General features: G+C 60.5%; 12 protein-coding genes across 12 annotated transcripts; 6 read left to right on the forward strand and 6 right to left on the reverse strand.

Annotated features, from left to right (window-relative positions):
• Positions 1 to 24: 24 nt before the first annotated feature.
• Positions 25 to 934, forward strand: MJAP1_004351 (uncharacterized protein; the record flags this gene model as incomplete). The annotated part of the gene is made up of 2 exons (XM_060268268.1): positions 25 to 665; positions 688 to 934. The coding sequence occupies 2 exons, from the start codon at positions 25 to 27 to the stop codon at positions 932 to 934; spliced, it is 888 nt and encodes a 295-aa protein (XP_060124251.1).
• Positions 935 to 939: 5 nt separating this feature from the next.
• Positions 940 to 2,567, reverse strand: MJAP1_004352 (uncharacterized protein; the record flags this gene model as incomplete). Its single annotated transcript, XM_060268269.1, has 3 exons — positions 940 to 977; positions 1,000 to 2,220; positions 2,243 to 2,567. The coding sequence occupies 3 exons, from the start codon at positions 2,565 to 2,567 to the stop codon at positions 940 to 942; spliced, it is 1,584 nt and encodes a 527-aa protein (XP_060124252.1).
• A 177-nt stretch (positions 2,568 to 2,744) lies between these two features.
• Positions 2,745 to 4,264, forward strand: MJAP1_004353 (uncharacterized protein; the record flags this gene model as incomplete). The annotated part of the gene is made up of 3 exons (XM_060268270.1): positions 2,745 to 3,235; positions 3,258 to 3,506; positions 3,529 to 4,264. 3 exons carry the CDS (start codon positions 2,745 to 2,747, stop codon positions 4,262 to 4,264), a joined length of 1,476 nt encoding a protein of 491 aa, XP_060124253.1.
• Positions 4,265 to 4,270: 6 nt separating this feature from the next.
• PRE6 (proteasome endopeptidase complex) lies at positions 4,271 to 5,198 on the reverse strand (the record flags this gene model as incomplete). The annotated part of the gene is made up of 4 exons (XM_060268271.1): positions 4,271 to 4,405; positions 4,429 to 4,469; positions 4,492 to 5,046; positions 5,177 to 5,198. 4 exons carry the CDS (start codon positions 5,196 to 5,198, stop codon positions 4,271 to 4,273), a joined length of 753 nt encoding a protein of 250 aa, XP_060124254.1.
• Positions 5,199 to 5,393: 195 nt separating this feature from the next.
• EGD2 (GAL4 enhancer protein) lies at positions 5,394 to 6,073 on the reverse strand (the record flags this gene model as incomplete). The annotated part of the gene is made up of 3 exons (XM_060268272.1): positions 5,394 to 5,777; positions 5,803 to 5,964; positions 6,038 to 6,073. The coding sequence occupies 3 exons, from the start codon at positions 6,071 to 6,073 to the stop codon at positions 5,394 to 5,396; spliced, it is 582 nt and encodes a 193-aa protein (XP_060124255.1).
• A 172-nt stretch (positions 6,074 to 6,245) lies between these two features.
• ISA2 ([4Fe-4S] proteins maturation) lies at positions 6,246 to 6,875 on the forward strand (the record flags this gene model as incomplete). Its single annotated transcript, XM_060268273.1, is given in 4 exon segments — positions 6,246 to 6,384; positions 6,400 to 6,524; positions 6,548 to 6,675; positions 6,698 to 6,875. The coding sequence occupies 4 exon segments, from the start codon at positions 6,246 to 6,248 to the stop codon at positions 6,873 to 6,875; spliced, it is 570 nt and encodes a 189-aa protein (XP_060124256.1).
• A 262-nt stretch (positions 6,876 to 7,137) lies between these two features.
• MJAP1_004357 (uncharacterized protein) lies at positions 7,138 to 10,308 on the forward strand (the record flags this gene model as incomplete). The annotated part of the gene is made up of 3 exons (XM_060268274.1): positions 7,138 to 7,161; positions 7,287 to 7,901; positions 7,936 to 10,308. 3 exons carry the CDS (start codon positions 7,138 to 7,140, stop codon positions 10,306 to 10,308), a joined length of 3,012 nt encoding a protein of 1,003 aa, XP_060124257.1.
• Positions 10,309 to 10,453: 145 nt separating this feature from the next.
• MJAP1_004358 (uncharacterized protein) lies at positions 10,454 to 11,731 on the reverse strand (the record flags this gene model as incomplete). Its single annotated transcript, XM_060268275.1, has 9 exons — positions 10,454 to 10,614; positions 10,674 to 10,713; positions 10,885 to 10,982; positions 11,022 to 11,060; positions 11,295 to 11,304; positions 11,388 to 11,396; positions 11,426 to 11,465; positions 11,495 to 11,644; positions 11,670 to 11,731. The coding sequence occupies 9 exons, from the start codon at positions 11,729 to 11,731 to the stop codon at positions 10,454 to 10,456; spliced, it is 609 nt and encodes a 202-aa protein (XP_060124258.1).
• A 142-nt stretch (positions 11,732 to 11,873) lies between these two features.
• On the forward strand, positions 11,874 to 14,720 carry MJAP1_004359 (uncharacterized protein; the record flags this gene model as incomplete). Its single annotated transcript, XM_060268276.1, has 1 exon — positions 11,874 to 14,720. The coding sequence occupies one exon, from the start codon at positions 11,874 to 11,876 to the stop codon at positions 14,718 to 14,720; it is 2,847 nt and encodes a 948-aa protein (XP_060124259.1).
• A 281-nt stretch (positions 14,721 to 15,001) lies between these two features.
• On the reverse strand, positions 15,002 to 16,470 carry BNA4 (kynurenine 3-monooxygenase; the record flags this gene model as incomplete). Its single annotated transcript, XM_060268277.1, has 3 exons — positions 15,002 to 16,087; positions 16,110 to 16,249; positions 16,272 to 16,470. 3 exons carry the CDS (start codon positions 16,468 to 16,470, stop codon positions 15,002 to 15,004), a joined length of 1,425 nt encoding a protein of 474 aa, XP_060124260.1.
• A 93-nt stretch (positions 16,471 to 16,563) lies between these two features.
• On the reverse strand, positions 16,564 to 18,478 carry VPS27 (Vacuolar protein-sorting-associated protein 27; the record flags this gene model as incomplete). Its single annotated transcript, XM_060268278.1, has 2 exons — positions 16,564 to 18,237; positions 18,260 to 18,478. The coding sequence occupies 2 exons, from the start codon at positions 18,476 to 18,478 to the stop codon at positions 16,564 to 16,566; spliced, it is 1,893 nt and encodes a 630-aa protein (XP_060124261.1).
• A 352-nt stretch (positions 18,479 to 18,830) lies between these two features.
• On the forward strand, positions 18,831 to 24,360 carry RPO21 (DNA-directed RNA polymerase; the record flags this gene model as incomplete). The annotated part of the gene is made up of 3 exons (XM_060268279.1): positions 18,831 to 18,921; positions 18,987 to 19,234; positions 19,258 to 24,360. 3 exons carry the CDS (start codon positions 18,831 to 18,833, stop codon positions 24,358 to 24,360), a joined length of 5,442 nt encoding a protein of 1,813 aa, XP_060124262.1.
• Positions 24,361 to 24,371: the final 11 nt, after the last annotated feature.

A 24,371-nucleotide genomic window follows, 5' to 3' on the forward strand; every position in this document is an offset into this window, starting at 1 on the left:
ATTAGTAAAGTAACTTTTTCCACCATGACGGCGCCAGCGGCGAGCGCCGATGTGCAGACGGCCATCTTCAAGAAGCTATATCCCGTCGACTTTCTGCGCCGGCACCTGGACGAGCAGGTGCGTGAGGATGGGCGTGCGCCTGCCGAGTTCCGCGCGGCGTCGGTCGCCACTGGCATTCTGTCGCAGAGCAACGGCAGTGCCTTGGTGCGCTTCGGCAGCGGCACCATGGTCACCGCGGCGGTGCAGGCGCAGGTCACCGAGCCTCATCACGACCGCCCGAACGAAGGATTTATCGTCCCGAGCCTTGACTTGTCCCCGCTCTGCTCGCCGCAGTACAAGCCGGGGCCGCCGTCGGACGACGCCCAGTGCATGGCGCACTACTTGCAGCTCTTTCTCGATCAGTCGCTCGCCGTCTCGCGCGAGTCGCTCTGCATCGAGCCCGGCGTGGCGGCGTGGGCGCTGCACGTCGATGTCGTCGTCGTGAGTGCCGACGGCAACGTGCTCGACGCCGCGGCGCTCGCAGTCGTTGCGGCGCTCGCCGACTGCCGCCTGCCGACGCTGCTGCAGTGCAGCGGCCCCTCGTCGTGTGTCTTTTCGCGCGAGCGCAACCAGAAGCTGGACCTGCGCGTGTGGCCGGTCCTGTCGACGTTTGGCCTCTACGACTCGTACGTATCGCTGCTAATCCAGCACCTATATCCTTGCGGACCCTGCAGCATTCGAAGAGTCGCTCCTCTCGGCGCACATGCACATCGGCATGACCGAGGCGGACGACGACGCGGACGTCTTTTTCGTGCGCCTCGCAGGGAATGCCATGGCGGCCAAGGCGGGTCCCCAGGTGCTCCGGAACGAGGCGCTGCTCGAGCAGTGCATCCACGCGGCACGGGCGCGTGCGGCCGTGCTGCGCAATCTGCTGCGCGAGTCGCTGAAGCAGTGATATACCTACGCCCGCTCATACCCAGTAAACGCGCGCGCACGATCTGTGTAAGTAGCGCCACGTACCACAGAGCAGCACGACACGCATCCCGCTCTTGTTGCCTTGGAGGATGGGCGCATTCTTGCGCACCACGTTCAAGATCTCGGTACGCCGGGGAAGGCCGGCCGTCGTGAGAAGCTGTGCAATGATCGGCAAGCCTTGCTGCGTGAGCGCGAGGTCGATCAGCAGCGGACGCAGCGAGCCAAGGTGGCTGCGCACCGTCGGCAGCTGGCACAGGCGCTCGGCATACTCGGCGGCAACCACCTGGGGCGTCGCACGCAGCATCGCTTGGATCGCGCGCGAGCCATACACCGAGAGGCTCACCGCGCCGAGGTGGCTAAAGACGCTGCACGCAACACGCCGTTGCATCGCCTCGCTTCCGTGCTCGACCAGGTACTGGATCACCCACACGCCCCACTGGTCGCACACGCACGACACAAAGCGGTTCATGAGCTCCGTGACGCACGCGCCGTGCTCAGGGACGTGCCCGTACTCCATAAGCTTCTGGCAGAGGGTGCTCCCGATCTCGTCCGTCGCCAGATCCGCCCACCGGCCGCGGAACATGGTGTGGATCGCAGTCCGCAGCGTGTCCAGGACATGGTCGGGCCACGCAAGGCGCAGGACCTTGTGCCAGACTGGGATCGCATTGCGCGCCGTGAGCGTCTGGCACAGGCGGTCGCTCAGCAGGTCCTGGACGACCGCGAGGCGCAGCGGCTCGTCGCCATCCAGCACGCGGCGGACGACCAGCGCGCCGTACGGCGACAGAGACAGCAGCGCAAACGAGCCACGCAGCGCCCACGCAAGCTCCATGTCGAGCGTTAGCGCACGCTGCACGAGGTAGCCCCCATTCTTGTCCGAGGCAAGTTTCCTCAGCTGGGGCTTGATGGTGTCCACAATTTCGGCGCGCTGGCCCTCGCTGCCGTTCTTCAGCAGGAGCTGCAGCGTGACGCTTGCATCCTGAGCATCGCGCGACATCACGTCCGCTACAAGCTCCTTGGTAGGCGGCAGTGGGGGGGAAGGCAGCCTGCGCACGCTGCTCGGCACCAGATCGTCCGAGGGCACGGTCCAGAGAGGCGCCGGCCACGTCGACAGCGGAGACGCGTCGTTCCAGCCGGGCGTCATCGTGACAGACGACATGCCAGGCGCGTGCACCAGCGACCACTGCTCCTCAAACGAGGGGCCGACGGCGTCGGTTGGAGGGGTCTGCTTCTTGTTGTGCAGCACGGCCTCGGGGAACGCATGGGCACCTGTATGAGTCGCGCAACGTACCTGGCACGCTCGGACCCTCGACGATCTCGTCCCAAAACGGATTGAACACGTCCGGCGTAAAGGCTGCCTCGCGCTTGAGCGGCGTAGGTGGCGCCGGCGAGGAACGCACGCCGGCACGCACCTGCTCCTCGAGCTGCTGGACGCGGCGCTCGAGCATCGCGAGCTTGGTCTCGACGTCGCTCATAGGTTCATTCTCATCCTTTTCAGCGCCGGCCGCGGGCACGGGAGGAGACTCGGTAGATGCGGGCGCCATAGGAACATCGTTCGTGACGTCCATCGCGCAGTCCGCTTCGGCACTCGTAGGGGGGCAGCTCTGGTCGGGCATGGGGGGCATATACTCAGGATGCGCTTTTGTAGTGCGCCTCCGAGCACCTTTGGCAGTGCTCATGCCGCCATCGGAAGCTTCCGAGGCACGCATCGCGCCGACCTCGGCTCGGTCCGAGCCGCATCGCGCACGAGCCAAGGCTCGTCTTCCTCCACACGTCGGCGTCGTGGTGGTCTGATGGGAGCACCGCCGACCCCCGTGCCGCACGGCACGGATCCTGAGCCCGACACGCGCCGTGAAGACCCCGACATTGAGCTTGCATCGGATGTAGGCGAGACGGAAGGACTTGGCGTGAGCCGGAACGCGTGGGCGGACGACGACGTCGAGAACGAGATTCCCCTCACGACGCCCTTTTTGGCGTCGACCATGGCGTGGCAGTCTGTCCCGTCTCATAATGCGAGCGATGCACCTCTGCCGATGAGTGCATCGGACCGTGTGCGGCTGGTCCTTCGCACGGCCGGCATGCTTGCGGCGCTCCTGGTCGGCAGTATTCTGTCCGTGGTGCTTATTGTCTGGCTCGCGCTGCCCGTCTTTGCCGACGAGGACCGCTCCGCGCTGCGCATCCCACGCACCTTTGAGCAGCTCCAAGCCCTGAACGGAGTCTTGCAAAACTACAGTCATACCCATTTTGTCCGTGTGATGATCGCCTGGACTACGATCTATTTGTTGTACGTTGCCATGCTAACCCAGTTTGCAGACCTTTTCCGTGCCAGGCTCCATGTACATGAGCATTCTCGCAGGCGCCATGTGGGGCATGCCGGTTGCACTGCCGCTGGTCTGCGTGTGCATTGCAACGGGCTCGACACTGTGCTTCCTGCTGAGCCGCTACGCCGGCCAGGTGCTCTACGTGATTCCGCGCTGGGAGCAGCGCATTGCGGCCTGGACGGTCGTCGTGCAGCAGTACGATAACAATATGCTGTCCTACCTTACCGTGCTCCGGTACGTCTCGCGTCTGACCCAGCATGATGCCGGTGCCTCCAGACTTTGTGATCAACATTGTCGCGCCGCACCTCGGCGTCGAAATCAAAACGTTTTGGCTCTCGTCGTTCCTCGGCGTGATTTCCATGACGCTCATCCACACGGCGATCGGCGAGGAGCTGAGCGACATGTCGAGCTCGAGCGACTTTCACCTCTTTAGCCTCAAGAACATGCTCATTATTCTCGTCGTGGGTATCGCCATGGTCGTGCCCGTGCTGGTCAAGCGGTACGTCCAGCCGCCCGAGGACCCCGAGAGCACCCACGGCCCGATCCACCTTGACGATGCGCCCGAGCCTGCTGCGCGGACGTGGCGCGAGCGCGCTCGGAGCGGCGTACAGCGCTTGCTCACCATGATCCATCCTTCGTGGCGCTCGTCCAATCGAGCAGTCGACGCGGTGCGCATCGACGATGCATACGGCAGCGACGGCGAGTTTGGCGACGAGTCTATCTCTGCGTGGCGCACCGTCACCCGCGACACTCACGCGACGGGCCGCGCCCTCGAGACGATGCCGAGTCTCGCGACGGACGACGCATTCAACAGCGACGAAAGCGACGTGGAGGACGAGCGTGGGGTCCACTCCATGTTTGACGCGCCCACCGCCTCGCCCTCCAACTGGCCGGCGCGCGCGGCACACTATGCCCAGCATTCGGCGCAGTTTGCAGATCATGCGCCAAATGCCGCACGGCGGTTGCTACAGCGTTTGGGTGTATCTTTGTAGAGGAAACTACGCATTTCCGCCCGACATGGACGCCGCGGCGCTCGCCGTCGCAGCGAGACGCGTGCGGCGGCGCTCCGCCTCGGCCTCTTGCTCGACCTCGATGGCCTTGACCACCTCTTCGATTTCGGACAACTCGAGGGTCTGGGTGAGTATAGCCAACCTACCCGCACTTCGCCGTGGCCAGTCATCAGCGCGATCTCGATGTCTGTGTGAGTGGAGCGACGTACTCTTTGCACCGGTCTGCACGACCTCAAGCAGGCTCTTGATGGTGAGCTTGATCGACTCCTCCTGCGACATGTCGTCTTTGTAGTTCTTCTCCAAGAACTCACGCACGGTCTTGGACGAGCGGCCGATGGCGTTCGCCTTCCAGGCAGAGTACATGCCCGACGGCTCGGTCTGGTACAGACGCGGAACCGTGTCGTTGGGGTCGAAGCCGATGATCAGCGTCGAAATACCAAACGGACGCATACCGCCCGACTGGGTGTATTTCTGCTGGACACCAGCAATGTAGCGCGTGATGAAGTCGACCGACACCGGGTCTTCCACAGTCAAGCGGTGCGACTGGCACTCGATGCGCGCCTTGTCGATGAGGACGCGCGCATCGGCGTTCAGGCCGGCAAACGCAAGGCAGATGTGGTCGTCGAGCATCGCCGTCTTGCGCACCGTCCTAGGGTCTTGCAGCTGCTGCAGACTCTTTTTCTCAACACCAAGCACGACGACATCCTTACCGCGGATGCCGACAGCGCACGTACCCTTGCGCACCGCCTCGAGCGCATAGTCTACTTGGAACCTGGGTTAGAAGAGGGCGACATACAAATGACCTGGGGTGAGCCTCGCTGCAACATACCATCAGGGGAGAATACCGTAAGCGCTGCACAGGTGTTAGCCTCTGTCTACACTCTCTCTACACACCTCTGTCGTAGGAACGCGACATGGTCCAGCACCAACGTTGACGTTGCAGTCGAACGCCCGCCGTCCTCCACGCGTACGCACCGATCACATTTGGGAAATATGCACATACATCCCCGTTTGTGCGGGGCGAGGAGCGCTCGGCGGCCTTTTGAGAACGGCGCAGCCGACGGTGCACGCTATGCACTATAAACTTTTTAAAGCAGGTGCAGCCTAGCATTTAGCTGAGGCTCATGATGGCGTTGATCAGGTCGCCGTTGTTCTCCTTGAGAGCCTTGACGGCCTTCCGGCGCGAGCACGACACCTGCTCGATGACGAGGTCGACGTCCTTGGCGTCCACACCAGTCTCGTCGATGGGAGTGTCATCGTCCTCCTCCTCCTCCTCGACCTTCTTCGAAGAGGCAAGGTCCGCAGCGTTGAACTGGGGCTCGGTGCTGGCAGCACCGTCGGCACCCTTCTCCTGCGCCTCGGCGGCGAGCATCTGCTGGGCGGCCTGGGCCTGGGCAAAGGCGCTCATGTCCTCGTTCTTCACCTCACCGAACACAATGTACACGTCGGAGACAGCCGACTTGTACACGTCGGGGTTGGCGACAACGTACAGGTGCTGGGTAAGTCAAAGTACAACGTACACCACGGGGGCGGCGGAGAGTCACGCGCTTGATGTCAGGAATGCGCTTGAGACCAATGTTCTGCAGGGCCTTGCGGCTCTTGCGCTCGGCGCGCGACTGCACGCGGTCAGGCACACCGACCTCGGTGTCCTCGGCGTCAGCACCGGCATCCTGGACCTTGAGCTGTAACAAAATCGAACGTGCACACGCACATCAAGGTTAGCATATGTCCTCAAATAGAATGCAGAATACGTACGTCCTTCACGTCGTCCGAAATTTCCTCAATAGACATGGTTGTGCGATTGGGGTGAAAGCAACGGCCGGCCGCCAGCGCCGGGCGCCGATTCGCGCACATGCCCTTCGTTCTTCGCCCGTCCACTAAAACTGCACGCCGCAGCCAGGGTCAGATCACGTGTACCACGTGTACCTCCACCGGTGGCACTTGCACCCTAGCCACTTGCGCCATGTCGATGTTGCAGCGGGGATTGCGTGGCGCGCTGCGCAGCGTGCCATCAGCGAGCACAGCGCGGGTCGGAGGCCTGAGTATGCAGAGTTCGATTTCCTACGTTCCTCGGAACCTGGGCCGGCCGGCACTGCACCTTCGTGCGTGTGGCGCAGCTGTGCCACCGAGGGCGTCTGTGCGCCTCGCCTCGACGCTCGTCGCCAAGCCGGAGCACCCGGAGGACGAGACTGTGATGGAGGGAGACACGCCTCTTGTTCACCTTACTGAGCGCGCTGTCCAGGTACGTACACTGTCTTAACGCAGAAAATTCGCTCGGTTGCGGAAGCAGACAGCGACCCGAACGTGGGACTGCGCATCATTGTCGAGCCGGGAGGATGCCACGGATATATGTACAAGCTCGAGATCACAAGCGGAACCGAAGAGGACGACTTGTATGTGCCACTACTAACTCAGTGTCTTTGACGATGGTGGCGCTCGGATCATCGTGGACAGCTTCTCGCTCGGCCTGGTCAAAGGCAGCACGATCGACTATGTTACCGAGTTGATTGGGAGCCAGTTCGCCATCAAGGACAATCCGCAGGCGAAGGGCAGCGGCTGTGGCTGCGGCGTGAGCTGGGAGCCGGTCTTGTGAGCTGTCCTTGCAACGTCTTGCGGCTATGATATGCTGTCCATACTATTGTATAACAAAATCATATGCATCTACACGCCAGAAAAGGAGCTCGGGACACTCGTTTGTCCGCGTCAAAACGTGCCGCATATGGCACAGCGCACAGAGCACCTAGCCGGCGCAGCGGTGCATGTGACTGGGATTAGGGTTGATTAGTAATCTTTCAGGGCCATCTTGGGGAGCGACCTGGGCGGAGCTAGCCGGTTCGATCCTTGTGCTTGTCACCATGTCGGCAGAGAGAGCTGCCAAGGTGCGTGCGACACAGACCTTGCAATGGGGCAGGGATCTGACCGGTTTATTGATGCAGAGGTTTCAACATTGGTTTACAAACGTACGTTTGTCCGGCAAAGGGGGATAGTTGCTAACGATTCACAGTTCACCGAGGATGGATTTCCCCCGTTGCCCGATGCGATGGCTGAGCAGTATACCATGACGAGGGAGACGCTCGGTTACGGGACGTTTGCTGTCGTCATGGTCTGTGTCACCAAAACGACAGGCACAAAGCGCGCGGTAAAGATTATTGCTCGCAAGCCGTTGTGCTCGGCAAAAGACCACGATAATGTCGAGGTTCTGCCTGCGCGCCTGGCTCGCGACGAGATCCAAATCTTGCTCAATATCCATCACCCGAACATGTATGTATGCCGCACGGCACTGACATTCAGTATCCGGCTCTGGGACTTTTACGAGACGGACGACGCCTTGTTTCTGGTCACGGACCTGTGCGAGGGTGGCGAACTTTTTGACACCATCGTGCGGCGCGTGAGCTACGATGAGTATGATGCGCGCATCGTAATGCGCGAGGTTCTGCAGGGCGTGGCTTACCTGCACAAGAAGAACATCATCCATCGCGATCTAAAGCCGGAAAACATTCTCTTGATGAAGAAGGACGACATTAACCACGTCGTGATTTCCGACTTTGGCCTGGCGAAAATTATGCCAGAAGAGGGGATGCTGCTCACAGCCTGTGGCTCGCCCCAATACGTCGCCCCGGTACGTCTCGTGCTTATCATCGGCTAACACACAGGAAGTGCTTTTGGGTAAGGGGTACAACCAGCAAGTCGATATTTGGTCCTGCGGTGTGATTGTGTTCGCACTCCTTTCGGGCTATACGCCGTTTTACTCGACCGATGTACAGACGCTCTTCCAAAAGATTGTTAACATCGACTACGAGTTCAATCCAGACTATTGGTCGCAGCAGAGTGAGATGGCCAAGGACTTTATCCGCAAGTGTCTCTGCGAAAAGTCGAAGCGCATGACTGCGGCCGAGGCGCTCCAGCACCCTTGGATCGAAGGGTTGATGGTGTCGGATGGCAAGCAGAACCGTGGGTCGAAGCTCAAGCGCATGCTCGACCCGACGGAGCCGATCAACAGCAATAACCAGGAAGACACGTTGGTCAACCAGGTGGACCGCATGGAACACTTGCAGAATCTGCGCCGCAAGTACGGCACGACATCAGAAGCGCACATGGAGCGTCTCGACCACTTCCTCAAGGATTTTAAGGAGGAACTCGGCGATCACAGTTATGATGCATCGCAGCCCAAGGACAAGGGCAAGAACAAGGTGAACTCGAACAAGGTCGACCTCGAGCTCCACTCGTCCGAGGGCCCACCAGGCACGCTGGACGAGCACCGGCCCTCGGGTGAGACAAACGGAACCAAGCTCTCCTACACGCGCCACTATATTCGCGAAGCGTCTTCTGGATCGCGTGCGCAGAAGGAGACCAAGACTGCCGAGGTGCTTAACGAGCTTTTGGAGCACTACCGCACCGCGGAGCGCCCCTCGTTCTCGCGTGTGGATCCTACGGTGCAGACGCGTCCGAATAGCAGCTCGACGTTCGAGCGTGCGATCAAGATGGTGCCGACCTTGTTGAACCAGGGTCTCTCAATCGGCAGCATCATTGCCTCGCATGCCATTTACGGGCCGCCGAAGAAGTCGTGGGGTGTCGAGATGTCGATTTTGACCAAGACCATCCGTGAAGTATCTAAGCACTCGGACTTGACTACGATCCCCGTGCTGCAAAAGGTCTTTGATCTTGCGCGTTTCCTTCCTGTGCCGGAAGATGGTCTGGTTACCCCTGTCACATTCCGTGTCAAGCGCCGTGGTCTTCGTGGCATTCTTGCCGAGAGCGACGCGAAAGAGACGGGCAAGCGCGAGCTTACCGGAGAATGGATTGTCGGGAAGCAGACCTGGCGGCGTCTTCAGAGCGAGTGGCAGAATGGTAAGCGGTCCGGCAAAGAGCGTGTTATCTTGTACATTCATGGTGGCGCCTATTTCGTCATGTCTGCCATTACGCACCGCCCTCTGACCATTGCTTTGAGCAAGTACTGTGAGTGCCGAGTGTTTTGTGTCAACTACCGCTTGGCCCCCGACACCATCTTCCCCGGCGCACTGCTCGACTGTGTCGCGGCGTGGTTCCGATTGATTGACGATCTGCACATTCCTGCAAACAATATTGTGTTTGCGGCTGACAGCGCTGGTGGTGGTTTGGCAATTGCACTGCTTATGTACTTGCGGGATAACAAATACCCCCTCCCCGGCGGTGCGATCCTGTTTAGTCCGTGGGTGGATCTTACTCTTTCTTGTGACTCGTGGGAGACAAACAAAGAGTTTGACTACCTCCCGCGCCCGAACGATGGCGATCATATGCACCCGGTCGCTGCGTATCTGGGCCCCAACTTTGACAAGTATTTGACGCACCCCTACGTCAGTCCGCTCTTTGGTGACATGCATGGACTTCCACCGCTCCTCATCCAGACGGGCGACGCTGAGGTGCTGCGTGACGAAAACATCTTGTTCGCGCACAAGTGCTCGCTCGCTGGCGTGCCTGTGCGTCACGAGATCTACGAAGATTGCGTACACGTTTTCCAGTTCTTCTTATTTCTGGATGCAAGTCGCAAGGCCTTGCAGAGTACGCGTCACTTTATGCGGACCGCATTGGACAAACGTCCGAAACGCCAGGCATCCAAGGTCACGGCTGATGCGCGCGAGCAGCTCGACAACGAGATGAGCGGTGGTATGAACAACGCTCAGGGACAAAGGGTCGAGCCTGCAACAGGGGCGCCAAAGGGCGAAGCGCAGGTGCCTGCCGAGGAGAATGGAGAGCAGCTGGTCACCATCAAGAATGTCGAGCCCAGCGACGATGAATCACAGGACTGGGCCCTGGACAGCAACAGCGACAACGACAAGGAAGACCAGGAACCGATGGAGCAAGATCCACCTTCACTCTCGACGTCGCAGAGCACCGAGGGGCAACAGTCGGAAGAAAGGAACATTAAGTACAAAGACAACATGCAAGCCGAAAACACACAGAAGACCAAGATGCTCCAGGTGCAGTCTTCCCAGAATGAAAAGGCCAACAACATTCCCATCAAAAACGGAAAAGCGAATAGCGGATAGCGATTTTTTTAGCCGCACGATAAATAGTGCTAGTAATGAAGTTTCGATGTATACGTCATAATCCACGAACGCTATATGCGGCAGTACAGATTACGAACGGATGTATACTACGTAGGTCGCAGCGGGCGGATCGAGGCAGCACTACTTACTTCGGCACATCCTCCTTAGGGATGGGCTTGTCGCCAGTGGCGGGCAGAATGGGCTTCTGCTCTTCCACCCAGTCCTTGCCGTAGTAGGAAAGCACACCGACCGCACCACCGAGACCAGCACCACCCAGCAGGCCGTTGACAAGACCCACGCGGCGCACTGTGTTAGTGGAGCAAAGAGGGAGCACATACGGAAAATTGCAGGGAGCGCAAGGGCACCAACAACACCACCAATGAGGTGGAAGTCATCGCGGCGGGTCTGATGTTAGCGAAGAAACGTACACGGACCACGTCCAGACGAGTGTCGCTCACACGGCGAGCAAGGGAAGAGGGCGAGAGCTGCGAGCTCTCCACCCAGCCGGCGGCGGCACCAATACCAGCACCAGCAACGGGGAGGATCCAGCTGATCGGTAAGTCATGAAAGTCCAACATACTTGTAGCGAGCAAGGCCACCGAGCGAGAAACGACCCTTGCGAATCGCCTGGAGAAGGTAGGTCGGGGTCGCAGCGACGCTAGCCACCTGCGCACCTGTGACGTGTTAGGCATTTGAAGAGAGGCAGAACTTACCGAGAAGCGAGCGGTACGCAAGGAGGTACGACTGGTCTTCTTGCCTGTGAGTAGCCATGACGGACATGCTACGGTCAATAGTCGGGTCGGCAAGCCGGGGACAAATCGCCGCATCGCACGGCCCTCGCCTAGTCACGTGCTCTGTGCAGCCCACGGCGTAGGGCAAGCGGATGATCATCTGGGTGCGGGGTGCAAGGCTATGTGTACGTAGGTAGAAGCGCAAAAGGCAAGGCGGGCGTGGCCATGGTACTTGCCCATTCATAGTGTATCTACGCGCTGTGCACTCTCGATTGCAAAAAAAATAAAAAATATGAGTTGGCTTGTACAAATCCTTTTCTTCCCATGTAGCTATGTGTGCGTTTAGACTTGGATGAGCTGCGATTAGCACCGGTTAAACCACCCACCTTGCGCAGCGCAATAAAGATGGCAATCGCGATCGCAAATCTGAGCATTAGAGTGAATTTTGGACGTACAAGAAGCTCGCGTACGCGTTCGACGAAATGTCGTTTGCCGCCTTCACCGGAGCATGGGGCTTAATGTTGATAATCTGCGCAATCGAAAGCAGAATCGAGAGCGATGTCAGGTCAGGGAACGGCGAGATAATGGAGCTCGAGGCCATCAGGCTAATGTCAGTGCGTTCTTACGTACGTCAGGCCGCTGAGCGACGTCTCGTACACAGAGTTATCTTCCGTAACCCAAGACACAGGCATAGTCAGAGGGCGCACATTGGAAGCTAGCCGAGGATCCGTCTTGTCCACGCGCCTCGTCGTCATGGTGTGTCGGAGTAGTGGATGATTATCTAAGCAGACCGCAGCCGAATGCAGCGCCGCACGGCCTCGAAGCCCCACCACGATGCTGGGCTATCCGGCGCGGCTCCTGTTCGGCGACGACAGAGCCAAGACCGACTTCAAGGAGTCAAAAGATACTGGCATTCCGCGCCTCTATACGGAACGGCACATTTCTGCTGCTGACCACCGATACTGGGTCCAATTTACGACGCTTTTTGAGTCTACAGAAGATGTGTGCGGCACCCTAAGTATCGCAGAGCTACGTCGGACTGCTGAAAAGGCACCAGAGAACCTGGTAACGCTGGTAGAAGTACTTGCCATGCACCTAGAAAGCTTGGTCGACGATACGCATTTTGCGCCAATGCCGGAGCACAATCCAGGCGGCTTCAGTGCCCTGTTCGCTAGTACGGCCCCGCCACCGCGCGCGGACAATCGGGACAGGACGCGCGAAGCGCTGAACTGCTGCCGAGTTCTCACGCGCGCCATCCCGATCGTGTACGAAAGTGATACGGGGCCCCGGGACGATTCGGACATTGACAACCTGGAGAAGCGCACTTTGTGGACGCCTCAGACTCGCGTGCGCCCGAGCCGCTCAAACAGCGAGCAGCAGCCAGCGGAAAAGAAGGAGAATGTTTCTGCTCAGGACGACAGCAAGTCGGCCAGCGATCAATTTATTATTGCTGACGGCGACGAATCCGTTTCGGACGTCAAGAGCGACCTTGTGCAGGATCCTTTGACGCGCCAGGATACAATGGCGAGTACCGAGTCGAGTTTTCAGGTGACAACGGGCCACGCTCTGCTCAACACGATCGTCGAGCTTTTATTCCATGCGGGCTTTACGATGCCGTGGACGGACGAGCAGCTGTCGTCGACCATTGGGCCCGAGATCAGCCGCGTGCACTTTACCATTTGGGAAGCAGGTATCGGATGCTCTGTTGATCTGAAAGACACGACGCCGACCCACATTGAGCATCGCATTGAAGTGCTGCGCCTGCTGGTCACCTTGCTCTCCAAGCCGATCTATACGGCGCCGCAGGACCAGAGCACTACAGGGCAGCCTGCTATCGACTACATTGCGTGCTCTCTGGAGCGCCCTGTTGTGCTCTCATTCTTGTGCAGTCTACTTAACACTGTCGCAAACTACCGTCAGGGTGACCGATGGACCTTTTTGTCCGCGAGCGGCGATCCGGTGCGCGATTCGCTCACGTCGCTGTGTCTGCAGACGCTGTGTGCAGTGCTCACCTATGAGCCGAGGGATCTGAATGCAGAGACGCCGAATTTGTTCCTGTATTACCTGACGAAGCTGTATCGCCAGACCGACTTCGCCTTCTTGGCGACGGGCACAGCCAAAATGTTCCAGACAGCGATCGCTAACACGCGCGGGCCTTTTGAACTGGGAAGTACTACTGGCAGTATGTTTGTAAAGTCAAGCGAAGAGCACGTCTCTGAGCTGTTGGTCGTCATCTGGATCCTACTGCGGCACAACCCGCATTTCCGCCAGTACATGGTTGGAAACAGGCAGCTGAGCCTTGACATGTTTTCCTGGCTCTTGTATGTCGCTCTTACAAACAAGGATTCTCCGCCGACGCTGGTCCAGGCCCAGCTTGCGATCTTTATTTTGCAAGACCTTACGTCGGATCGTACTTTCTGTATCCAGCTGACGACTTCGCAGAGTGCAGCGGATATGACCGTCCCTTCACGGCTGCTGCGCTCGCATGGCGCCGTGGCGATGGATATGGTGATTGAGGCTGTATTCATGCTTTTGACCAGGAGTGCAGGGCTCATGGCGCCATTGTACCCCGCGCTGCTGCTGATCCTCGACAACACGGCGCCCTTCTGGCGCAACCTGTCGCTAATTTCTGCAGCGCGTCTCGAGCAGATGCTGGAGCAATTTGCCTCGCCGCGCTTCTTGCTTGCCAATGAAGGCAACCCCAGGATGCTTGGTATTCTCCTCGACACCTTTTCACGCATGCTGAAAGAGCAGTACTCTACGAATGCAAACGTCGTGTATATCTTGGTGCGGGCCGCACCGATAATTGAGCGGCTGGAATCGTTCTCGCTCAACGGTGCGCTAGAGAGTTTGTACCGGCTCCGCGAGCGCGCAAGCACTGATGGGCGCATCTCGCTGGAGAGTCCGCGTGAGATGCCTGCTGCAAGCCCGGTGCAGGATTCTGTAAATGTGGCCGACAAGGAGACAAAGGAGGAGGCGGTGAAGGAGCCCACCGAGTCGGCCAAGGAGACCCAGGAGGCTAATACACTCCAGGATGGCAAGGACGGCCAGGAGGGTGACAAGGAGGCTGTCAAAGAGGATGTCAATGAGGATGTTAAGGAGGATTCCAAGGAGGACTCTGAGGAGGATTCCGGGCATGTCAAAGACACGAAAGGCATCAAGGATGCCAAGGATGCCAAGGATGCCAAGACAGATGGTACCGACGCGAACAAGGATGTCCTGACCGATCCTCTTTCCAAGCTGACCACCGAGGACGAGCCGCCATCGGCGTCCATTGAGGAGCCCAAGACAGAGCCTGCGGCCGCTTCGTCGTCCTCTGCCGAGCCTCCCGCCCCCGTCGCCAAGGACAAAGCGGCTGATGCCCCCGTCGGCGTAGACGCGATGCCGCCGACGCCCCCGCCCAAGCTCAGCCAAGAGCAGCTGGATGCTGTGGCGCGCTCTGTCGGCAAGAACGGCTTCGTCCCTACTGCTGCCTGGGTCGATGCCTGGCGCAGTTCGCTGGATCTGAGTGTGCTCAAAGCGGCGTTGACCGAGTTGGTCCCCCGTGTGAATGCATACTGTGCTGACCCGGCTGTTGCCAACAGTGCCAATGCCGACGAAAAGCTCTTGGCCTTTTTGCGCGAGCAGACGTTGACCGGCGTGCTTCCCGCCTCGGGCGAATTGCGTACGTCTCCCTGCTAACCACAGAAGCGCACCCCTTCTTCTGGACCGTGCAGAGCAGTGTTTGGCTGCAGAGCTATGTGTGGGGTATCGTCTACCTCTCTGGCCTTTCCTTGTATGTCACCGTGCTAACCACAGGAATATCTGGGCCGACACGCGTGCCAAGCTCTTTGAAGTGCGGTACACCCAGCCGACAGAGACGGCGACCGGCAAAGCGCTCGACGCGATTGTCTCGCTCACCTCGGGTCTCTTGGGCCAAATCCCTGTTCCTTTCCGTGCCGAAGCTAACCAAGAATCTCTTTCTACCACTGGACCCACTGCTGAGACGCCACAACCAGAACAACCGAGGCAATAGCAAATTGACCGACGCGTTTCAGGATGCAGCGCTGGCTCATTTCCCTGTTGCGAGCCGTAGCGTAGCCGAGATTGGAAAAAGTGACCATCACGTACAGGCTCTGCCACCAGCCCGTCGGGAGCCAGCGGGTGAGGAGGCCGTCAAGCCACTTGCGCAGCAGGTAGCCACGGTTCACCACTTTGCTCCGCATTTCGGTGTAGTTTTCCTGCGCGAGCAGCTGGATCGCCCGCACGTCGTTGCAGCGCGTGGCCGTGTAAGATGACAGCGCAAAGCCCTTGGCCTTGTCCAGGGACCCGTGCTGCTTCAGCGCCGCATCGAGCTCCTGCATAAAGATGCGCACGTCCTCCAGACCGCAGTTGAGGCCCTGGCCATAGAACGGCACCATGGCATGCGCTGCGTCGCCAAGGAGCACCACGGCCGCGCCCGCGTGCATCGGGTCACACTGCACGGTGCCGAGGGGGCTTGGGCGTTGGGACGTGACTTGGTGCAGCAGCTCCTTCTCGTCCATGGCCTGCAGTGCATCAGGGAAGTTGGCCTGGAAAAAGGCGAGTGCCGAGCGCTCGTCGCGCAGGTGTTCGTCAAAGAGCGCAAAGGGTGCAAAGAGCGTCGAGGTAAACGAGCCGTCGCCGTTCGGCAGGGCGATCAGCATGTAGTCGTGCTTCGGCCAGATGTGCAAGCATGAGGGATCCATTTTCCAGTTAACCCAGTGGGACGACGGCGAAGGCGCTTGGGGAATGCGCAGCTCGACGTAGCCCGAGTCGATGTATTCGTGCGTCGAGTTGATCCGTGCGTAGGGGCCGACCTTGGCGCGCACCGCCGAGTTCATTCCGTCGCAGCCCAAGACCAGGGAATGCTCGTACTTCTTGGGGTCTGCTGCGCCTGCGATATAGAATGAGAGGGTGGTCGTCGCGTCGTCGCGGGCACGTTGCGCATTCACGAACGTATGCTCAAAGTGCGCCTGGACGTTGGTGTGCGACGTGGCCTGCTTCAGGAGCAGCAGATTGAGCTTTGCGCGGTCAAACGAGTTTATGCACTGGGTTAGCGTGGCTACGCACCTCTCCGTCAGGGCTGTACTCCTGGCGTACGAGCTTGGTCTCGCCGTTTTCGAGCGAGTGGATCATGCGCGCAGACATCGGCACGACGCCTTCGAGTACGAGTTCAACGAGTGACTTGGACTTTTTGTCCGTGCTTTGATCTAGGTCAGCGCGTCAACGTACGAGGAACAGCAGCGAGTGCAGTTATACCGCGCACCGATACAGCCAAATTAATGCTGCGCTGCGCCTTCGAGGCGCCCGTAAACGAGGCCTCGCTGCGGCTTTCGTACAGAGCCACTTTGAATCCACGCTGCGCGAGGTGCACAGCAGCCAGACAGCCCACAGGGCCGGCTCCTACTACGGCGATGCTCGTTGCGTCCATGGTCGAGGAAGTTATCTCTGGGTCCAACGGCGTATTTTTTGGGGCATGCCACCTGATTACCTCCACAAGAAAAAGGGCCCATTTTAGGTTAGACTACAAATCAATCAGCAGGGCCTCGGTCGCAGGTTCAGGGTCGCGACGAGGCATCCGAGGTTCCTCGGTAGGGACCGAGGGGTACGTACGGCCGTCGGGATGCATACCAGAGTCCGTAAGGGTATACCGGGTATTGGCCGAGTCTGCCACCGGCGCAGAAGGCTGCGGCGCCGGCTGCTGCGCCGACGGTTCGTAGGGACGAGCGGGGCCCGACGGCGCAGGCGAGGTAGGTATGTACGGTGCAGAAGGGGCGGAAGGGGCAAAGGATGGAGCGGATGGGGCGGGCGTAGAAGGTGCCGATGGGGCCGAGGGCGCCGACGGTGCATGGGGAGCATGTACCGGTGCCGATGGCGCGTACGAGGCATGGGGCGCAGGTGCCGACGGCGCGTACGAGGCACGGGGCGCAGGTGCCGACGGCGCATAACTGGCCGACGGAGCCGACGGCGCATACATGTTCGCCGACGGAGCCGATGGAGCGTATGCGTTCGCCGATGGGGCCGACGGCGCGTACGCACTTGCCGACGGCGCACGCGCTCCCTCTGCGCTATCCTTGGCGACCTTTCCGTCCAACAGGCGGTCATACATACGCACAACCTCCGAGAGCTGGTCGTGCATCGCGCCCAGCTCGCTCAGCCTGCGATTGCCTTCGTCGAGATTGCGCACGACACGCAACCTCGACGTGGCTGCCTTTTCGTACATGTTCTGTACCGGCCGCGGCACGCCTTCCGACTTGAGCTTGTACTTCCACGGCGCATAAGGCTGGAGCAACGTCTGCGAGAACGTCAGCACATTGTCCACGTCCCGTGGCTCGAGTTCGAGCGACGGGCGCAGCGGCGCGGGCCGTGTACTCGCCGGCGGAGCTGCCGTCGAGTCGCCCGCGACGCCGACCGATGCGCGCGGCGCCGAGCCGCTCCAGTGAGTCGGCGTTGCGGCGACGGGCTCCTTGATTGGTTCCTGGGGCCCCATTTCCCGGAGACTCGCGGCGATGGCGGCCGCGAGATCAGGGTCGTCTGCATCAGTTCCCTCAGCGATGCGCCCATTCTCCTTGGGCGCTGCCTCCTTGGGCGGCGGCGCGTCCTGGAGCGAGAGGGCAATCGCCTTGGCCAGGTCCGCATCCTCCGTCCCCGCGCGCTGTTTGGGATCGAGCGCCGGCTTCGGGGGCGCCTGCGTCGGTGGTACCGTGTACGGTTTCTTCTTATCAAAGCACCCGTCGCACACACGCACGTCCTGCCCCATGCCGTACCACGGCAGGGACATGGTCTTGCCGGAGCACTGATAGCAGAATACACGGCCGCAGTTCCTGCAGTGGTGCTTGCGCAGGAACGTAGTAAACTCTTGGCGGCACTTGGTGCACACGAACCCGTCTTTCCAGGTCGGCGCGGTGAGTGTTTCTGCAAAGACGCGCGCGGCGGCGACCGCGTTCGGGTCCGGAGGCGGAAACTCGAACCCCTCACGCTCCAGGCGGTCTGCGACCTGGGAAATGTACGACAGCTCATCCGGCTTGGACTGCGCAAAGTAGCGCCAGTCCTGCAGGCACCGCAGCATCTTTGCCTTGACCTGTGGCGAGGACACACGGTGGTGTTGCAGGCGGGTGGCAAATGCGTCCATGAATTCGGTGGATGCAACCTCTGCAAAAAAGTGGTCCCCCCCGTTCTTGATGCATAGGTCGACAAGCTGTGTGAGTCGCACAACGTACCCCCAGAGCCAAGATCTGGACGTTGGGATTGGCGTGCTCCAGGCGTGCCTTGAGGACGCGCATCGCCTCCTGGGCCGAAATGCTCTTTGCGCGTACCTGGTCACACACCTCCAAGTTCTGAGCGATATCCTCGTGCCCCGCCGGGATCATCGGCGAGGTGGCCTTCTCGACCGCGGCCTCGAACGCCTTCGACTCCCGCGACGACCAGAATCCCACCATGGCGCACGAGCCGTCGAGCGTTCGCGCGAGCGCATCACGTGCTTATATGCACGTCGTTGGGCCTACCAGGCCTTTTTTCGACATTCGCGTGCCCGCACGGCACATGATCGAAGGAAGGGTGTGTTATGACTGGCGGCGCGCCTGGTGGCCGCCAGCGGGAAAGCGTGCCAGTGGCGAATTGGTTTGCTCTTGACGACGACGACGGCGCGAAGCGGACTCACACCCTCCTTGTGATCCACTTCGAAGGCACGTTAGTTGCTGCCTGTCAGGTACAGTCGTCGGCCACTCTTCGTACTTGACTGTACGAGAGACTGCGCGCGGAGGAGAGGACCGATCACGCTTTTGATTCAGCATGATTGGCCACCAGTTTGCGCCGTCCGTGGCACCGGTGCGTCCGGTGAAGGAGGTTCAGTTCGGAATCCTGAGTCCGGAGGAGATTGTGGGTGTTTCACTTGCGTGTAGAACAGAATGCTAAAACTGAATTAGCGTGCTTTTTCCGTCTGCAAAGTCGAGCACCCGGAGGTGAAGGACGATGCGACGGGAAAGTACAAAGTCGGCGGACTTTCTGACCCCCGCCTCGGAACGATTGACAGGAACTACAAGTGCCAGACTTGTGGTGAAGGCCAGGCCGAATGCCCGGGACACTTTGGACACATTGACCTTGCGCGGCCCGTGTTTCACGTCGGCTTCCTAGGCAAGGTGAAAAAGCTGCTGGAGTGCGTGTGTGTGCACTGCGGCAAGCTCAAGGCGGACCCGGTAGGTTGTCTTGCTCATCCCAGGTGTCGGACCCCGTCTTTAAGGGGATCTTGCAGGCGACGCGCTCCAACCGCAAGCGCCGTTTCCAGCGCGTGTGGGAGTACTGCTCCAAGATCAACATTTGTGAGGCGGACGAAGGCAAGGAGGAGGATGAGCTGGGCGACGTCGCCGAGACCAAGGTCGGCCACGGCGGCTGTGGCCGGCTCCAGCCGGCGATCCGCAAAGAGGCGCTGAAGCTCTTTAGCGTGTGGCGCCAAAGCAAGGACGAGGACGACGAGGGTGGTGCCTCGCGTATGACACAGTCCGAGCGGCGCCCGCTTCCGGCCTCGGAAGTGCATACGATCCTGAAAAAGATCTCGCCCGAGGACGTCGTGACGCTCGGCCTGTCGGAGGAATTTGCCGAGCCCGACTGGATGGTCCTCACCGTGCTCCCGGTGCCCCCGCCCCAGGTGCGCCCGGGCGTGACCGAGTTCGGGAGCGGCATGGGCCAGGACGATCTCACGTACAAGCTGGCCGATATCATCAAGGCCAGCTCGAACCTGAACCGCATGGAGCAGGAAGGCGCCCCGTCGCACATTCTGAACGACTTTGCTGACCTCTTGCAGTACCATGTGGCGACGTACATGGACAACGACATTGCGGGTCTGCCGCAGTCCTTGCAGTCGTCCGGTCGCCCGGTCAAGGCGATCCGCGCACGTCTCAAGGGCAAAGAGGGCCGTCTGCGTGGTAATCTGATGGGCAAGCGTGTCGACTTCTCTGCACGTACCGTCATTACCGGTGACCCCAACTTGGAGCTGGACCAGGTCGGCGTGCCGCGCAGCATCGCCCGGAACCTGACCTACCCCGAGCGTGTCACGCCGTACAACCGTGCCTACCTCTCTGAGCTGGTGCGCAACGGCCCCAACGAATACCCCGGTGCCCGCTATGTCATCCGTGACACTGGCGAGCGTATCGACCTAAAGTACAACCGCCGCGGCGACATTGCGCTTCAGGCGGGCTGGATCGTCGAGCGCCACCTGCGGGATGGTGACTACGTTCTCTTCAACCGTCAGCCCAGTCTGCACAAGATGAGTATGATGGCGCACCGCGTCAAGCTGATGGACTACTCGACCTTCCGCTTGAACCTGAGTGTCACGCCGCCGTACAACGCCGACTTTGACGGTGACGAGATGAACTTGCACGTTCCCCAGAGCGAAGAAGCGCGTGCAGAGCTTGCGCAGATCGCATGGGTGCCCCGCCAGATTGTGTCGCCGCAGGCGAACAAGCCGGTGATGGGCATTGTACAGGACACCCTGTGTGGTATCCGCAAGTTTACGCTGCGCGACTGCCTGCTCGACTTTGACCAGGTACAAAACATCCTGCTCTGGGTGCCGGACTGGGACGGTGTGATTCCCCAGCCGTGCATCTTGAAGCCGAAGCCCTACTGGTCCGGCAAGCAGCTCCTGTCGATGTGCATTCCAAAAGGAATCAATGTTTTCCTTGGCGATGCCAAGGCGGCCGCCAACAACTTCTTAAAAGACGACGGTGTGCACATCGAAAACGGCGAGATCATGTACGGTGTGATCAACAAAAAGGTGGTCGGCTCCACCGCCGGTGGTTTGATTCACATCATCTTCCGCGAGCGGGGCCCGGTGGTGTGCCGCGACTTCTTTGGCGGTGTGCAGCGCATCGTGAACTACTGGCTGCTGCACAATGGCTTCTCGATTGGTATTGGTGACACGGTGGCCGACAAGGCGACCACCGCCAACATCAACCTGACCATTGCCAAGGCCAAGGAGGACGTCATGGAACTGATTCAAGCCGCGCGCCACGACTGGCTCAAGGCCGACCCGGGTATGACGCTCCGTGAGTCGTTCGAGGCGAACGTCAACCGTGTCCTGAACAAGGCGCGTGACGACGTCGGTTCGCACGCCGAGCAAAACTTGCCGGACTACAACAACGTCAAGCAGATGGTGATTGCGGGCTCCAAGGGTTCGTTCATCAACATTTCGCAGATGTCGGCGTGTGTCGGCCAGCAGTCGGTCGAGGGTAAGCGTATTCCGTTTGGTTTCCGCCACCGCAGTCTGCCGCACTTTACCAAGGACGACTTCACGCCCGAGAGCCGTGGTTTCGTGGAAAACTCGTACCTGCGTGGCCTCACCGCGCACGAGTTCTTCTTCCACGCCATGGCCGGTCGCGAAGGTCTGATTGATACCGCGGTCAAGACGGCCGAGACGGGTTACATCCAGCGCCGTCTCGTCAAGGCACTTGAGGACGTGACGATCTGCTACGACGGCACCGTGCGCAACTCGACCAACAGTGTGATCGAGTTTGCCTACGGCGAGGACGGTATCGACGGTGCGCAGGTCGAGCGCCAAAAGCTCATTACGCACGGCCTGTCGGATGACGAGTTCCGCCGCCGCTTCCGTGTGGACCTCGCCAAGGGCGGCTTCAAAAAGGGCACGCTCCGTGCCGGCCTCGGCGACTGGTCGCCCGAGCTCGAGCAGCTCTTGGACGACGAGTTTGCGCAGCTCGAGCAGGACCGCCTTACGCTGCGCACCGAGGTCTTTAGCACGGACCGTGTGGACACCTATCTGCCGCTGAACATTGCGCGTCTTGTGTTGAACGCGCAGCAGATCTTCCACATCGACCCGCGCAAGCCGAGCGATTTGTCGCCGTTTGAGGTTGTCGACGGTCTGCGCCATGTGCTGGACCGCCTGACGGTCGTCCGCGGCTCCGACACCATTTCGCGTTCGATGCAGGAGAATGCGACGCTTCTGTTCAAGATCCACGTCCGCTCCTTCCTCTGCTCGAAGCAGGCGATCGAAGTGCACCACCTCTCGCGCGAGGCGTGGGAGTGGGTCATGGGCGAGATCGAGGGCCAGTTTGCGCGCAGTATTGCGCAGCCGGGCGAGATGTGCGGTACGCTTGCTGCGCAGAGTATCGGTGAGCCGGCGACGCAGATGACGCTCAACACCTTCCACTATGCTGGTGTCTCGAGTAAGAACGTCACGCTCGGTGTGCCCCGTCTCAAGGAGATTATCAACTGTGCGGAGAACATCAAGACGCCGTCGGTCACCGTGTACCTCGACCCGAAGTACAGCGTCTCGTCCGAGTCGGCCAAGGTGATCCAGACGGCGCTTGCGTACACTACGCTGCAGACCGTTACGTCGGCGGTCGAGGTCTTTTACGACCCCGACCCCAGCTCGACGGTGATCCCCGAGGACCGCGAGTTTGTTGATGCCTTCTTTGCGATTCCCGACGAGGAGGTCGAGGCGAGCCTCGAGCGCCAGTCGCCGTGGCTTTTGCGTCTTGTGCTGGACCGCGCGCAGATGCTCGACAAGAACCTGACGATGGCCGAGGTTGCGTCCAAGATCGGCGCCATGTTTGGCCGCGATATCTTTGTGATGCACTCGGAAGACAACGCCGAGGAGCTGGTTCTCCGTATCCGTATCGTCGACAACGATCCGGACAAGGAGGTGCAGGGCGAGGAGGACATCTTCCTCAAGAGCCTTGCGCAGCAGATGCTCACCGACATTGCGCTGAAGGGTGTGCCCGGCATCTCCAAGGTGTTCATCGTGAAGCAGGACAAGTCGACGCGCCGCTTCGACACGGTCACCGGCGAGTGGAACACGGTGAAGGAGTATGTGCTCGAGACCGACGGCACGAACCTCAAGGACGTGCTGGCGGTTGACGGTGTGGATGTCTCGCGCACGCTCTCGAACAACTGCGTGGAAGTCTTCCGCGTGTTTGGTATCGAGGCCGCGCGTGGCTCGCTCCTCAAGGAGATCCGTAATGTGATTGAGTTCGACGGTTCCTACGTCAACTACCGTCACTTGGCGCTCCTGGTGGACATTATGACGTCGCAAGGCGCGCTGATGGCCATCACCCGTCACGGTATCAACCGCACGAACCAGGGCGCGCTCATGCGCTGTACCTTTGAGGAGACTGTCGAGATCCTGATGGAGGCCGCGTCGATGGGCGACCTGGACGACTGCAAGGGTGTCGGCCAAAATGTGCTGCTCGGCCAGATGGCGCCGATGGGCACGGGTTCCTTTGACCTGAACTTGGACGTGGACATGCTCAAGGACGTCATTGTGAACCGCAACCAGCCCTACGCGAACTTGTACGCCTCCAAGCTCGGCATGGATGACGACGGCGGCAAGACGCCGGGCGGCATGACGCCGTACGACGCGTCCTCGCCGAACGTCGACGACTTCCGTGTCCAGCAGCAGGCCATGTTCTCGCCGCTCGTCCAGGTCGGCGGCGACGAAGGCGGCTACGGCGACTACCTCGCTGCAGGCCGCTCGCCGATGCGCACGCCGCTCGGCGCACAGAGCCCGGGATACGGATACGCCCCGACCTCGCCGGGGTACGTCCCAACGTCGCCCGCGTACAACGCCACGTCGCCCGCGTACGGCGGCATGGGCGGCATGAGCCCGTGGGTGGGTGGCGGCGGCGCAACGTCGCCGGCGTACTCGCCGACCTCGCCGCAGATCTTTGCGGGTGCTACGTCGCCGGCGTACTCGCCGACGTCCCCGAGTTACTCGCCGTCGTCGCCTGCGATGGGCGTTACAGGCAACACGCGCAGTTCCTACACTTCGCGCATGTCGCCTGCGAGCCCCGCGTACTCGCCGACGTCGCCCGTGTACTCGCCGACGTCGCCTGCCTACTCGCCGACGTCCCCGGCCGGACCGCGGGGTGCGCGTCGCCCGGGTGCGGGGCCGAAGTACTCGCCGACTTCGCCGCAGTACTCGCCGACCTCGCCACAGTACTCGCCGACGTCTCCGCAATACTCGCCGACGTCTCCACAGTACTCGCCGACGTCTCCGCAGTACTCGCCGACGTCTCCGCAGTACTCGCCGACGTCCCCGCAGTACTCGCCGACGTCCCCACAGTACTCGCCGACCTCGCCGCAGTACTCGCCGACCTCTCCGCAATACTCGCCGACCTCTCCGCAGTACTCGCCGACGTCCCCGCAATACTCGCCGACCTCGCCTCAGTATTCGCCTACGTCCCCGCAGTACTCGCCGACGTCTCCGCAGTATTCGCCGACGTCCCCGCAGTACTCGCCGGGCGGTGCACCGGGCGGTGCGGCCTCCCCACGCCGCAGTCGCATGGGCAGCAAACCTACGTGGCAGCGTTAAGCTTTCGACTC

Source organism: Malassezia japonica, chromosome 9 (assembly GCF_029542785.1).
Source record: "Malassezia japonica chromosome 9, complete sequence".
Lineage (NCBI taxonomy): Eukaryota > Fungi > Basidiomycota > Malasseziomycetes > Malasseziales > Malasseziaceae > Malassezia > Malassezia japonica.